This window comes from Lonchura striata, chromosome 6, assembly GCF_046129695.1.
Source record: "Lonchura striata isolate bLonStr1 chromosome 6, bLonStr1.mat, whole genome shotgun sequence".
Lineage (NCBI taxonomy): Eukaryota > Metazoa > Chordata > Aves > Passeriformes > Estrildidae > Lonchura > Lonchura striata.
This window is the reverse complement of record NC_134608.1, coordinates 16,646,275-16,661,654: the sequence shown is the minus strand read 5'-3', so window position 1 is coordinate 16,661,654 and position 15,380 is coordinate 16,646,275. Positions and strand designations below refer to the sequence as shown.

General features: G+C 39.5%; 1 protein-coding gene across 4 annotated transcripts in view; it reads right to left on the bottom strand.

Moving 5' to 3' along the window:
- CCDC88C (coiled-coil and HOOK domain protein 88C) overlaps window positions 1–15,380 on the bottom strand; it is a 93,734-nt gene that overhangs the window by 16,737 nt on the left and 61,617 nt on the right. For all 4 annotated transcript variants that reach the window (XM_021531941.2, XM_021531943.2, XM_021531942.2 and 1 more), the window contains 8 exons: window positions 14,662–14,843; window positions 11,505–11,642; window positions 9,034–10,104; window positions 6,699–6,826; window positions 5,683–5,824; window positions 4,891–5,079; window positions 4,345–4,506; window positions 2,909–3,186 (listed from right to left, as the gene is read on the bottom strand). In XM_021531941.2, coding sequence (XP_021387616.2) covers window positions 2,909–3,186; window positions 4,345–4,506; window positions 4,891–5,079; window positions 5,683–5,824; window positions 6,699–6,826; window positions 9,034–10,104; window positions 11,505–11,642; window positions 14,662–14,843 — 2,290 coding nt within the window. The remainder of the gene's footprint in view (window positions 1–2,908; window positions 3,187–4,344; window positions 4,507–4,890; window positions 5,080–5,682; window positions 5,825–6,698; window positions 6,827–9,033; window positions 10,105–11,504; window positions 11,643–14,661; window positions 14,844–15,380) is intronic.

Sequence of the window (15,380 nt, the reverse complement as noted above, 5' to 3'; positions counted from 1 at the left end):
ATCCAAGCCTTCAGTGTTTTAAAGAGGGCTCCTTAGAGAGAAGCAGAATACTGGTCCAGCATTGCCAGCCAGGCCCAGCACCACAGGCAGCCACACTGAGCCTGAGGTAGACCACAGCTGCTCCCCTAGTTGTTAGGTGAAAGTTAAGAAAGAGGAGACTGTCTGCAAAAATGGAAATTATTGTTCATGTCCAAAGCCCTAATGAAATCCTCAGGCAAAATCTTCTTGTAGTAGAGATTCAGCCTGGAGTCTACAATTTGAGCACAATCTGTGCAACCTGACAAGCTCTACCATCAGGGACTAGGCTACCCCATCCTGTAGACTATTCAACACTCATATTCATTTCACTTTTTAAAGCAACAAGCTCTTAGAAGAGTTTTAAAAATATTTTCTTATACATGCACATAGAATCCATTTTGGGTCTGACACAATCCATTCCTAGGACTGAGGAAATGTAGTCCTCTTTACTCCTTTTGGCTTTTATTCTTTCTGCTGCTTTTTGAGGAGAAATACTGTAGATAGGTATTTGTGGCTGAGATAACTTTGAATATGCTCAACTATGATAAAAAGTATGCCAAAAGGAATCCAGAAAAATAACTACCGGGCAGCATATTATGGTAACATAATAATGCAGCTCTCTGCACTATGTAACCCTACAAAGCAGTGATTCTTTTCCCAATATCTCTGCAGGATTAGACTTCTCCAGACTAAGCCACAAAAAAATGCTTAGGGGTGTTAATCAACTGCAGCTACAAAGTTATTATCTTCCCTTAATAACATGCAATATGTAAAACAATTTTAAAAATGCAGAAGAAGCCAGCCTTTCTGTGTTCACTGAGACCATCAGAGAAGCACCTCAAAGTCAAAAAACAGCTATTAATGGTAAATAACCCTAACATACTAACTCTCCTCTTCTTGCCAAGCCAAACCCACACATCTGTGGTTTGCTGGGCTACGACAGGCCATTTCACTGCAGTTACAAACAACCCATTATTAAATCCCCACTGCAGTGTTAATATGTGCAGAACCTAAAGAGGTTTAATGAAGTTTGCCCAGGTGCAGAAAATATTCTGTGGTTAGAATGCAGCACAGTGAACTACACAAGCCTTTGGGACCCTGGCTGCACAGGCTGCTGGACATGCACAAGCTAACTAAAGTTGCTGTGGATCTTCCTAGACAAGCTGGAGTTATAGGTTTGTGTGGAAGTGTAATCTTGCCTTAAGCAACAGAACTATGATTACAGTGCTGTCACCAGCTGAGGAAAACCAATCACCTTGGAGTTGTGACATGCAAAACCCATCTCCTAAACATACAAGAAAACTTCCTGGGTTGCATTGAGCTGCTCTGGGGAAAGTTTAGCAGGTGGTGCTTTCTAGCCAAACTCAAAAGTTAAATATTCCGTCTTAGCAGTTAAATACCTTACTTAAAAAGAACAGGCATAAGAAAACTTCTCTTATGCTATTCTTTCACCCATCTGTTCCTCAGCAGCACATGATGAAGGGAGAACAAATCATGCACTAAAAAAGTAGCTTGTGGCTTTTTTCCTGACAACCAAATGGATTCTTTGGACAAATCACCTTGATAAGCATATTTTAACACTGATCTGCTGAGGAGGATATTGCACACTTAGTACTGCCAAACTCAACCTGTTTTGAATATAGAGAAGGCCACCATCTGTTCCCACACCTCTCACTGGAGTCACATCTCAGAAAGAGAGTCCAAACTGTTAATATTTACAGTGGTGACCCAAGCACTTACCTCTACAGATAACCTATTCTTTGAAAACCACTTTTTCCTTAGGCTAGAGCTGCTTAGTGTTTGGTACTCATCAAGCAAAGAAAGAATACAGCAAACTGCCTTAAGACATTGCAGTGTAGTAATCTCAAGCAAAGCCTGAATCAATGAGAACCATTAATCAGTCTGAGCAAGACTTGGTAAGCAGGAACAGTGTCTGTGTAATCACTTACAGCTCATTTAGTTGACAGCCAAGCAGCTGTCCTGTCACACAGCCCCAATGGATATTTTAATCACAATAGTTTACTTCTTTACTTTATAAAAATCTAACACATATTGTATTTGCCAGCTCCTTAGTCTGTGGGGAAGAGAAGTTTAGCACCAGTTTTAAGTCCACCATCAAGGATCCACCATCAAGCAGTACTGAGCTGCTCGGAGCTCAACTCATGATCTTGCACAGAAATTAAACCCAAGTAAAAGTGTTTTGAGGAAAATAATTGAAAATATATAAGAGATGTTTGAGAGGTTGGCAGAGCAGCATTTTTGTAGTAGTACATTATGTATATTGTTCAATCCATGCATAATTGCCAGAAAATGACAGATTGTCAGTTTACTGATTTCCTAATTCTACTGAAGGTACTGAAGCAAAAGCTTTAGACTACGAGAACTACAAGAAAATTAATAATACACCATTATCTCATAGGTCAATACAGCTTCCTACAGAGAGCCTCCTTTGACATGATACAGATGCCACGAGGTTCAATGATTGAAATTTCTCAAGATACACACTACACTCACATATTGGTGACCTGCAGACTTTATGGTTAGAAGAGAGACCCCGCACAGTAGCACTGAAGAATGTTTTTAAGGCTGTATGTTGTTATAGCACAAATCCTTAAATGCAGTAGAGGCATTTAAGCTACTTCTGACAAAGCATCCAAGCTCATGTTTGCTGAGTATTACCAGAGTCACCTCTGTTCTGCCACCTTTAAAAATCTAAAATCTAGAACTTTGCAAATATTTTCATCTAATGTCCCTAAGACAATAGGAATGACTAGGTACCTTTTCAGGGCAACAACTTTGTAATTTCCGTTTGTATTTGGAGACAACATTTAAGGCTAAAATTATAACATGGGCACATTCTTGCTACACTATACCCGAGCAGTGAGCGTACCTCTCACGCAGACCTTTGTGCTCCAGATCCAGGGTTTTGTGTAATGTTTTCAGGCAGCTGTGCTGATTTATTAGCCTTTCATACTCCGCAGACTGCCGTTCATGCAGTGAAGCAAGGTGTTCATGGTCCTGAAGCAAGGACTCATACTCAGCTTTCAGCTGCTCCTTCTGTTTCAGTAGATTTTCATTCTCGTTCTCCTTGGCTGTCTGCTGATTTTGCAGTAAAGCATTCTGGGCCGTCAGTGAAGCACTCTGGGAGGTGAGAGTTGAATTTTCTACCTAAAGTTTTGCAAGTAAAAAGTAAGTATTACTTATTCACATATACTGGTACATACAACAAACATTTTGTAGCAGCTTACATCTGTACAGTTAGTCAAGAATGTCTACACTGCCTTGTCAATTTAAGACATCTATGTACAATCTGGCATCATTTTGGTATTACTGTTGGCAGTATGCATGACCTAAAGCTATGCTGTCAGTAGTATGAAAATTATCACAATAATCTCTAAACTGAAAAAACACTGTTTTACCAGAAGCTCTTGAGCCTGAAGACCAAGATGATCTGGAATACTCACAACTCAGCTGCATCTCTGACAATCATGATCAGACTTAAAAGTCACCTTATATTTGTGTACAAGTAATGAAACTCAAGTTCACTTAAACTCAAAAACATTAACTGCCCCACTGTGTATGTGGACAACACTCCTAACACAGTGTACATGAGCAGTACTCCTAACAAGTCTGGTTTCAGTAAAGATATGGTGCACTAATTTTATATGTTGCTAATATAATTTAATCACAGATGGGAAACAATAAGAACAAAAAAACCCCATCTCTCCATCTCTGAACATGCAGGAGGAAAAGCTTGAAAAGTGAAAGTCACACAAGAGAAAGTGAGTTAATCCAATGTTGCCCTTTGAAACACATTTCTCTCAAAGTAATTTTATTTTTTCTAAGTCAAGTAATTTTTAAGAGTATCTTTTCCACTGGCAACTTTTACATTTGTCTGAAAATCTGAAAACTGATTTGAGCTCATTGCTACAATGCCTATGGGGAACTGACTTGTGTCCTCTTTCCATTTTTGCTGAGCTCTTTCACGGGCATAGCATTGACACAAAAGCAAAAGCCAAAGCTTTTTTTTATTTCAGAAGTGTAGTTTCTGGAATAACACATCTGGATTTTGCTGTATTAGTTTTAATTTATTCTCTCTAAATAACCACCTTCTTGCTGAAGGTAGCTACCAGACATTAGCTACAGACCAAATTTCCCTTCTCGCTTAGAGAAATTCAGACCTCAAGCTAAGCTCCACCTCCTGGGCCTCATCTTTCCATCATTACATCAGCCTACCAACACAAATTATTTCATTAGCTGTCATCTCCTCCACACTACTGTAATCAAAACCAACCTCCTGGAACAGAGGCACAAGGATGTTCTGACCTGGAGTTTGGCTGTCTGTGTCTGCAGGGCAGTGTTATGCTCCTGAAGGAAGATATTTTGCTTCTGTAGTGTCAGGATCTGATTGTTGAAGGAGACATTCTGTGTTTCCAGATGCTTTAGCTGCTCCTTAAGCAGCTGCTTCTCAGTATGCAGGGCTGCATTCTGAAAGAGAGATGGCATTGAAAGGGTGATAGGAAGAAAAGAAACAGCTGTCCTGATTATCTGGAGTCCTATCAAAGATGAGAACCAATTGGTGATGATCGTTCTGCAACAAAGGCATAAAAAAACTTCTTCCCAGCATTAAGTGAAGGTAAGACAGATGTTAACACACAGGATTACTCCCTGAAAAGATGTGACAAGATAGACACAAGACACATGAAGCACTTAAGTCCCATGCAGTCCTAAGAGACACCCAAGGAATGTGGTAGACTTGGGTGCTCCAGAAAACCTACCAAATTCCTTTAAGCTCAAAAATCCAGTTTCCACCAACCCACTCAAGAGCACAAGAGAAGTCTATGAGCTAAGAGGAAACAGGAGAAGGCTTACATTCCTTTCCAGTTCTATGGCTCTGTCCTTCAGTTTCAGCAACTCTGTGGTGGCCTCTTGGTGCCCTGTTTCCAATTTCTCATTCATTTGCTGGTTGGCAATGAGCTTCTCTGCTGAATTCTTCAGTGACTTCTGAGCATACTGCCCATCCTGCTGAGTCTGCTTGAGTGCATCAAAGTCCTTCTTTACCTACACAGTCAACAAGCAACAACCTTCAACACTGGAATAATGCGTTAATAATGATGGGCTATGTCACTCCTCTCTTGCACTGTACAGACTTTCAGAGATTTATCAACCATTATCCATTTCACAGACAGGGAAGCTGAGACACAGACAGGTGGAAGAATCCACATCTCTTGGTCTCCAGTCAGGTGCCTTTAGACTCGAGCTCACTGTCACCTAACAAATAGGCTGTTCTTGGGGGGATGTTTCAACTGCAGTCTTCCTCAGCCTATGTTTCCACTAAGCAAGGCAGAAAAACACAGCCATGCCAAAGAAAAAAACCACGGGAAAACTGAACTGCAAAGAGCAATTACCCAATAAAACCCCTCCAGATGTGCCCCAGAACACATTTTTTTTATTAATTTTGTGTCATTACATAGAAAGGGAGAAAAAAAAGGCAGTCCAGTGAAAAAAATGGTTCTTGGGAAGGATGTGTATAGGGAGGGGCAAGAAGAACAAATCTGTTCTTAAAAAAAAAAAAAAAAAAAGAAATCAAACCTCAAGCCAAAAAATCCCCAAATATGCGAATGTGTACAGTGTCAAAAAATCAAAATTCACTTAAGCTCTTACCATACTTAGATCATTCTGTAACTGCTGGTTCAAGTTCAGAAAGTCTTTCACTTGAGCCTCCAGCATTGCAATCTTCTCCTCTTTCACAGCTAGAGTTGATTTTAGTGCTGATTCAGTTTTGCTTTCAAGAACCTTGTATTTTCTGAAAAATATGATAATAGCTTTCCAATATCTGCCACTAAGATATGAGCCACCATTTAAACAGCAGACTTCACCTTCACTCGTTCCCAGTCTCACTACATGTTAAATTATACATGCTTGCTTCTTCAGGAAAATTATTTCCTCTACTACTGCAGATTGCTACCGATATAGCTGGGGAATTCACTTATGAAAAATCCAATCAAGTTTAATAGAGATTAACACCAACACAGTTCTACAGAAATATCAGAGTTAAGTAACTTGAGAGAAAGTAAGTTTCTCTCTTTCCCCCATAATTACATTGCAGAAAACTCTTCTTATGGCTCTTTTGAAGATTCTTAACAAGAAGCAAGACCCACAGTTTAAAGATTCCTACAAGATGGGTATGTATCTCTAAGTAGGTCTTACCAAGAAGCCAATATACACACCAGTTGTTGAGATTTTCTGTTCATTACTATAGGACTTACAAAGGAATTCCTTGCAGTCGAGTATTTCTTAGGCAACATCTGTGTTTGTATTAACAGGTATCTGACTCACAAATTACAGGTAGTAATGGCAGACACTGTTTAATAGACACTACTCTACATGAAGAGAAATACACACTGAAATAGCTACCCAGCTACTCTGCTGGGGAGTAGAGAGGAACTGTAGTAACACTACTAGCATGGAGAGAGAAAGTGGCATTTCTTCCTTCCACCCAAGAAAATGTTTTCCAAAACTTACAGTTTTTTCTGAGGCTGCCAAGCTTGCCGCAGAAAAATGTGGTTTATGTCCAAAACTGGGTAATGGCAAGGAGGCAGATGAGAACCAAAAAGAAAGGCAAAGGGCTTCAGTTAGGCTGAATCAAAAGAATGATTAGAAGAGCTCAGTCTCCTTACGTGTCATCATTGCCATTATTATCCTCCAGCAGCATCTCTTTGTTCAATCCCATCTTCTCCAGTTCCTGGCTCAGTTTGTCCAGCTCACTAGACAACTTTTGACTCTTCAGCTTCTCCAGGACCAAATCCTGAAAAAGCACTAACATGATTAGTTGCTATGCAAAGGGTGGTGGTATTATCACTTTACATCTTTTTAAGAGTACTGAAAAAGTCATTGGATAAAATCCTAGTTTCAAATAGGTCAGTTAAAATTCTTCATCAGTGACAGCTGAGTGCAGAATTAAACTGATTGGTTTTATTTATAGGTAACTTGAAATAAATCTGCAGAACGCTTCTTTTGGCCTTTGTTTCACTCACTGTACTGAACTACCTCTGCCAACACTGGCTTTGTGCCTGCCTGCTGAAGGAGGGAATGTGTGGGCTAGGGGACACCACCCCATCTCTGTGGCACACAAGGATGTGTGCAGGTCAGGGGACGCCAGCAGAGGGAGTTTCCACCTCTCAACTAGGACAAAAAGCCCTGCCAGCACGGGTACACACACAGGAGCAACAGGACTTCAGTATGGAAGTCTCTTGAGGTATTGTGGCTATGATGTTATTACCCCTGGTAACAGGGTCAGTAGTGAATAACACACTGAGTTTCTGACATATGGTAAATTACTGCCCAAAATTTTGGAAGTGTAACTACATTGTAGAATGTAGAAGAGACAGGAAAGCTCTGGACACAAGAGTTTGGTCACTTATTCTGGTATCTGCTGATGCAGCCTGGTTTCATTTACATTTCTTTGGGAAGAAATTAAAGCAGAACCCAGCAAGGAGTCATACAAGGAGAAGACTTGGCAGTACTGTACCAGAAGGTGCATTGGGACAATGCTTTGCAGTTATGCCAGTAAAGTAGTCTGTGTGGAATTGGCCTGGGGAAACATAGTGCCAGCCTGCATTTCTAAAAAGGACAAATTATTTTTGGTGCATAGCTAACTGTGAAGATCCCTACCATTCAAAATTCTCTGAAATACAAATGCACCATAGAGATCTACGTTGCTTGTGTTTCTGCTAAAGTTTTCTTAAACAACATATGAAGAAAGACCAAAAAAACTACTGAAGAACTTTAAATAAAAAAATTATCTTGAATATCAAACAGAATCAAGAATAAAATTTTATAAAAATACTTTGTTAAACTGTAGGTATTCAATAGTCCTCTGACATCACAAGTTTAGCCATGAATTCATTTGCGTGGCAAGGTAAAAAACATGGTTAAGGCCACTGCCAGTCCAGTGATCTGTAAACAGGTCCCTTAAACATCCATGAACTCCTTCTGCAGGATCTATAGTACTAAGGAAAAGATGATGGGCTACTGCATGGGTATGCACCACTGGAAATCTGCAAAATTCTGAGAATTGAAGGATTATTGAAGAGCCTTCTCAGAAATTATGTTGTTTTAATAATTTTTAAGGAAATTTCAATAGAAACAACTTGGAACTGTGTCAAGTGTTTCTGACAGACTTTATTTCTTCTCCTCAAAATTACACGAATGCTTCAAAAATTGAAATAAAGCTAAGCCTTGAAGTAAGTAATTGCTTAATGTATTAATATTGCTAAACTTATCTATTTTACCGAGCTACTGCAGCAAAACCCTTTTTTCCATTTAACAGATTTCCTTCACAGGAAATGGGATGCTGGCAGGACAGCAGCCAGGACAGGCAATAAGAGCAAGCTGCAATAATCTGAATCTGCTCGTAGGCCACTTATAAGAGTGCCAGGTTCTAGCACACGCATCCTCAGATTGCTAATGCTTGGTGGAGGGACAGATCATTGCTGCTTAGCATGTTCTCACTCAGCAGGGAAGCATTTGGGGAAAGATGCTGTAAGGTAGCTGTAAAGCAAAATCTTGGTACAGCTGGTTTAGGTTGATCATTTGGGATGGTTTGCTCTCTTTCAGAACAGGGATGTCCAGGTGTCCTCAGCAAGTGCTAGAAATTTCTAGACCTGAGAGTCAATCTCCCCTGCTGGGGCTCTCAAGTTAGCAAACAATTTTGTATTCACATTTAGAGGAACTATCAAAGTTTTTGGTTAACAGGCACCACATTAGAGTTGTTTCAAAATTTTAATTCTGCATTAAAAAAAGACTTAATTTTGAGACTCTGGACACAAAGTGGACACTGCACAACTACACCAAGGGCAGTTCTTGGCATATTCTACTTTCCAAGGAAACACTTTCAAGTGACTGTTGTTAAAGATGTGAAGATCTCCTGTGGGACAGATATATCCCTGTTGTATTTCACTGAGCTGAAAAAAAAAATAAAAGCACAGAATCCAGTAGAATTATTTTGCTTACCTCTCTCAGCGTAGCTAGTGTTCTCTTATCAATTGTAACTTGCTTTAGTAGGTCTTTATTGTCCTTTTCAAACTCTTTCAGTTTACTAGATGACTCTCGAAATCGAGCAATTTCCTTTTCTAGTGTCTTGTTTTCCTTCTCAGCAACTGCTAGCTTTACTGTACTGTCATCCAAAATAGCATCTTTCAGCTCCACTTGCTGCCAAAGACGTTTTGTTTCTTTCTCTAGCATTTTTTTGTCTTTTTCTAGCTGAGACATTCCTTGTTCTAGGGCTTTGTTTTCCTTTTCTAAGCTCTCTAGCCGTTTGGCAGAAACCTTTAGCTCTTCAAGGTTCCTCTGGAGGACCTGATTTTCATTCTCCATTCCTTGAACTTCTTTTTCTAATTCCTGGATCTTTTTACTGCTGTTCTCCACAATTTGCTGAAGTCTCTGGTTTTCAGAACTGATACTCTGATAGCTTAGCTCTAGCCTCTCTGATTTCTTGTTCATTGCTTTTAACATTTCCACATTCTTTTTTAAGTCCTCTTTTTCCCTCTCCAAATCTTTATTTTCTGCTTCTATTTGTGCCATTTTTGTGCTGGTAAATCTCATGGTCTCTACCACTCTTCTAAGCTCCAGATTTTCTTCATCCAATTGCTTGTTGTCCCTTTCCAGGTCACCAAGCCGGATGGAAATATTTTGTAATGTGTCCAAGGATTTTCTTAGTTTCCTATTTTCCACTTCCAGATCGCCATTCTCTTGCTCAAGAACTTCCACTTTTTCTGTCACTATTTTCATCACTGCTGCCTTTTTTGTGAGCTGTTCATTCTCCCTCTCCAGCCGGTGGAGCTCTTTTTCCATTTCTTCCACTCTTTCCACTTTTTCTCTAACCTGGTCAAAATCCTTTTGCAATTGTTTTTTCTCAAACTCCAGCTTGCTCAGTTTGCTACTCGTCTCAGTTACTGTTTCATGAAGGATTTTGTTCTCTTTTTCAATGTCTTTCACTCTTGCCTCGCTGCTCACTTGCGATCTTTGTCTCAGGGATAAGACAACTTGATTAAGGTGATCATTTTCTTGTTTAAGGTCCTTTATCTACATAAACAGTTGTGCAAACATTATTCATCTACTTACAAGTGTGGTACAAATTAGTCCTAAAGCAGAGAGATAACTGTTAACAAAATCATATCCATTTAATCCAAGACAAATTTCTCAGCAAATTATTGACTTGGTAACCAAGAACCCAAACTATTAAAAAATTTTAATAAATTAAAAACTGTGCTACATTCCTGCTACCATCCAAAAAGGCTGGGGCAGAAGGACAAAGCAAACAGAGGACCTTCAGATAACACCTTGGAGAAAATGCTTTGTTACAAATCATTCTTAATACAGTACCTTTCTATCTAGGTTTACCTTCATCTTGGGGATCTGAAGACTGAAATTATCTCTGGTAAGGTGCCAGGAACCTCAGAATACTTGAAAATGCAGACCAGTTATAGATGTCATTAAAGACACTTCCTGTAAGGACAGTACACTTACCCCACTGGTCAAATTTCAGCTGATGCAACTGTAATTTAGACTGCAATTTGCATTTGATTCTTATGCTAGACAACAGCCACACAAATCAAAAGGTACTAGACCTGAAAAAAATCACAAACTACTCTTTTTTAACAACTGGGAATATTTCTGGTTTTACTTCCTGCCCTACCTTCAAACCATCTATTAATTCCTGCCACAAAGAATCTGTATTTGTTCTAACTAAAATATAAGACTTTGTTGGTAAAGTGCAGTTTTCTAAGGGGAAGTCTGGGTAAAAATCCTTCAACATGAAAAGAACTACATAAATAAAACATTTTGCAATTTAATTTTCACCTCACAAAAACTTAAGAATAGATTTTAATACAGACTGAGAATATTCAGACCAGTCTCTAATGATCTGTGTCTGTATTTTTTTTCATCTGTCCAATCAGTACAGATGACACTTGCACAAACCTGTAATAAGAGAGTTTTCAGGCATTGCACATGGACTACAACAAAGTGGTAAAAGCTGAAGGACAATTAAAACATCACTCCAGAAGACATAAGTATTTTCTCAGCATCTCTTTTAAATAGAGAAAAAAGTTTGGCTACAGAACCTCAACTAAACCAGTCATGCCATACACATGGTGGAAGACCAATCTTCAGGAACAAAATGAGGATTTATTTGCACATCCTAAAACCAATTTGTTTTAGCAAGATCCAAGGGATTTTTTCCCTCGAGGGGGAATGGTTGTTCATATAACAGCCTGAATATCCCCTTATGGTAACAAGAGCAGAAACCAGCAAAACATTTTGGGCTTTTACACTTGAAGATGATTTTAACCTAGATTTGAACAAGTTCAACCTTCATTTAATAGCTCTCAAATTGCCTTATCTCCCTGAGAGAACCAGATGCTCTAAATGGCATCACTGAATTACCATTACGTGTTGTTATATGACATTTGAGAAGTTCACACCTGTCTGTCTTTGTCGGCTTTTAGAGTCTCCATGACAACCTGTAGCTGCTCTTTATCTTTTATCAGCTCCTCACTCAAGGTTTCCAAATCTTGATTGCTTTGCTTCTCTTTTTCAATTTGATTTTGCAGCTTTTCAATCTGTGTGAAGAGAACACACCAAAATACATCAACCACAGGACAAAAGGACTGTCTACACTTTAAGTCATTTTGAAGACCAGAGAGAAATGAGATGGGGAGGGACTATGGCTGAAAGATTAAATCCCTTGCTCCTGCAGTTACCAGTCTCGGAGAAGGAAAAGCACTGCCGTGTTTTTCTGACAGTACTAAGAATCTTCTTCACCTGAATAATCCTGTTTCTTCATGTCTTTTAAGATCAGAGCATATAAGGCACAGCAGTAAGAAGTGCTTAGTTCACCTGCCTGCTGAATGCTCTGTTGTGCTCCTGTCAACAGGGATTAAGTTTCTGGTGCTCCCCTTCCTGAGGAACTTGCCCCCTTCTAGCCTCTCCATCACTGATGGTCTTACTGTACCAGTGAATGCAGTCAGTCATTAAGACACCTCAGTGAGCAACAGCACTAAAAAGACCAAAACACCAACCTAAAACAGGAACAGAGGAAAAACACTGAAGCACTGGAGTAACCAAGTTTATGCTCTCACTCCCTGTGTTCTGGTGGCCCTCTTTTCCCCAGCAGGTGACAATACTGCATTTGAAAGATTTGTGACTAATGCTCCAGTCCTACGACAAAGTCTTCTGACTTACTCATTTTGAAAGTTGCACTTGTAATGCATGAAGAACAGAAAAGTAGTAGCTCTTCAATACTTAGAACTAAGAGGTTCTGGGAACTATACTCCCCAGATCAGGAAATAATTCCTTTTTAAGCTTGCAAAGTACTGTGAGCACCTACAGCTCTGTACAAGTATCAGCTCATTTTTGTTTTGGTATTATCAGCTCTGCCAACACTGAAAATGTCAATGAAAGGGGTATTAAACTTAATTCTTACAAGTGGGAAATAGCTGGAGGCTGGGCTCTGCCTATGTCAACATGCCCCTCATTACAGGAAGTGTTTGAACAAGCAGGGGCTGCCCAGATTGGAGATAAGGAGGGCTCAGCAGTCAGAAATGTAACCATGTGGAGGTTCATTGGTCTCAAAGGAGCAGTTCACAGAAAGCTGCAACAAACTCAGCAGCTCAGCAATAGCTGATCTTCATCTACACTTCCCAGTAAACTGGAGGCAAGTAAGATATTACTATTTACAACTCTTTTCCGAAAGTCAGAGACAACAGACAGGTACTTAGACTGCTTGAATGGGCCTGAAAGGAGGGTTTTCTACTACTAGCTCCTCTGAAAACCTCAAAGGGAAAAAAGTAAAAAAAGGAAAAAAAAAAGTTTTTATTTATAACATCTCTTCTTGTACTGCTTGAATAATACTGTTTTGGCTACATGATCCCACCAACCACTAGATCAGCAGATAGACAAGCATATAGAAACAACAAGTTTTGAAAGTCTCAGACAGTGGATGAAATCTCAGCTCAGTTAAACAACTTTAGGGAGACAAGATTTTACGATGGATGTTTCAGGGAAGTTACCAAAAGAACCCCAAAGACATAAAACATTTGAGAAAAATACTTCTTTATCTCTTGTCCTCTGACTTAGTGCTTGACTTTAACACTCCTCCAGGCTCTTCCACTCTCCCCTGCCCACTGTAGCAAACATTTTGCAACAAATCGGAGACTTTGCCTATTATTGCCCCTGGCACACCTTATTGCATTCTAACTGAGGGGAATCACAACTGTTGGCACCAATACAGTGCTTTAACAGGAGGTGCCCACAGGAATCTGCCTGGGGCTAAGCCAGAGGTTGATCACAGTTGTTCAAGTGACTTAAATTGCAGTACACCACAGGTATCTGCTGAGAGCTTTCTCTGCCTCCATCTCCAGTTTTAGGCATGTAAATTAGAGCTGGATTGAATTACTTATACACAGCAGGTCATAAATGGAAGTGTGGATGGAAAATTAGAGTGAACTGAATCTCCGCAGTTTTCCTTGTTCACAAAAGAAAAAAAAAGCAGAACTGATCTCAACTTAGCAAATGAATCTTTCCAAAAGACAGAATGATCCAGTGCTGGACACTGCTCTCCCTAGCAGAGAAATGGGCTTGTTACAATCTAGGAATCCACAAGCAGCATTTCACATCTAGGTAGGTGCTTTTTCCCCTTGTCCTTTAAGGGATTCAGCTAGATCACAGGCAAGTCAAGCACAACTGAAATCATTACATCAATGTCTCACACACAGAGGTTACAGAAGTAATGGGAAAAGAAGAAATGAGCCTTATATTCTGGATAATTTATGAATGGCAGGAATGCAGAAAGATCCAACATGAAAATGTTTCATACTATAGAGTAGAAAGCATATTTTTCCCCAGCAGCACTTGGCTCAAGTCATCAGAACTGAGGATTCAAGTAACTAGTCAGACAAAAATAAGGCTGGTAGGTGGAGGTGAACTGAGCAGTGTGTTTCACAAGGACAAGCACTGAGTTGACATTTGAGCTAAATGTAGTCGAAGTTAATAACAGAGTGCAACGCACTCTGTTATTTAAGTAAATTTACAAAGTGATGACCTACATGTTTGTTACAAAGACAGGAAGAACTGAGAGCTTTGCAGAGAGAGAGACACTAGAGAATTTGTAACAGCTAAGAGGACAAGCAAAAGCATGTCCAGGACTCTGGACAACAAGAAAGACATTTATAACATGCTAAGCTGAATTCACCTGTGTAATTTATTTGACTTACATGTAAAAATTATTAAACTTTCAAAAAACAAAAATAGTTCAGTGGGACCATGGCTTTCTTTCCCAGTAGTGACTGTTGTGAGACAATAGAAAGGGACACAATGAACAGTACAATCTAACAGGAGCAATAACTTTTTCTTACAATGATGCACATAAGCAGGGACTGAAGTAGAAGGCAATAAATAAAATTATTAGAATTGCATTAGAATGCAATTAAATAGACGGGACCAAAAATCATGGTCATGCTTATGGGGATCACAGGTGAACTCCCTGAAAACTCTCGTTATTCAGAAATGCTGCACATCCCTCTGTGCACTGTGTTTAAAAAAAAAAACTAAGAGCTCCATTTGCTCCTGTGAGCAAGTTACCTTTTTGCTAAGTTGCTGATTTTCCTTTTCCAGTTCCACAAACTTTAGACTGCTCTCTCTGGAGGTCAAGGAGGCATCTCTCAGCTCTTGGATTGTGTTCTGCAAGCTCTGATTATCCTTCTCTAGCTTCAGTATTCGACTTGAAGCACATTCATTCAACTCAAACACAAAGGACTTTCTGGCTGTTGGAAGATGAGAAGCAGAAGGTGGCACTAATCAATTCACCAACGTCTCCTTCTGAGGTGCACGAGATCCACTTGGATGAAGATTATTGCTGTCAGTCTTACAATTTCAGCTTGACTGCTAAGTAAATACTAGGTTAAAAACAGAACCTATTTTCACAGATAACCATTAATACCTTTAATAAATAGGGTACTATCTGAACAGCCAGCCATCTAAGAAGTTGCTTACTTTATTTTAAATTCACTTTAGTCATGTTGGGAGCACATCTAATGTTAGTAACAAAATTTACCAAAATATATTCCTACTGTCATCACAGGAAATAAACTGAGGCAGAAAGTAAACCCCTGGTAAGTTTTTGCTAAAACAGGAAGGTGGTGCACTCCAAGAGTTAGTGAAAACTCAGGTGTGCAATCACATTCAGTCATAGAAAAAATTCTTACAAAAGAGAACTCCAGTGCTTATCTTTACACCTTCTTTATCAAGAGTATGCTAAAGCACAGAGAACAATTTACTAGTAGGTATGCAGGCACAGGACA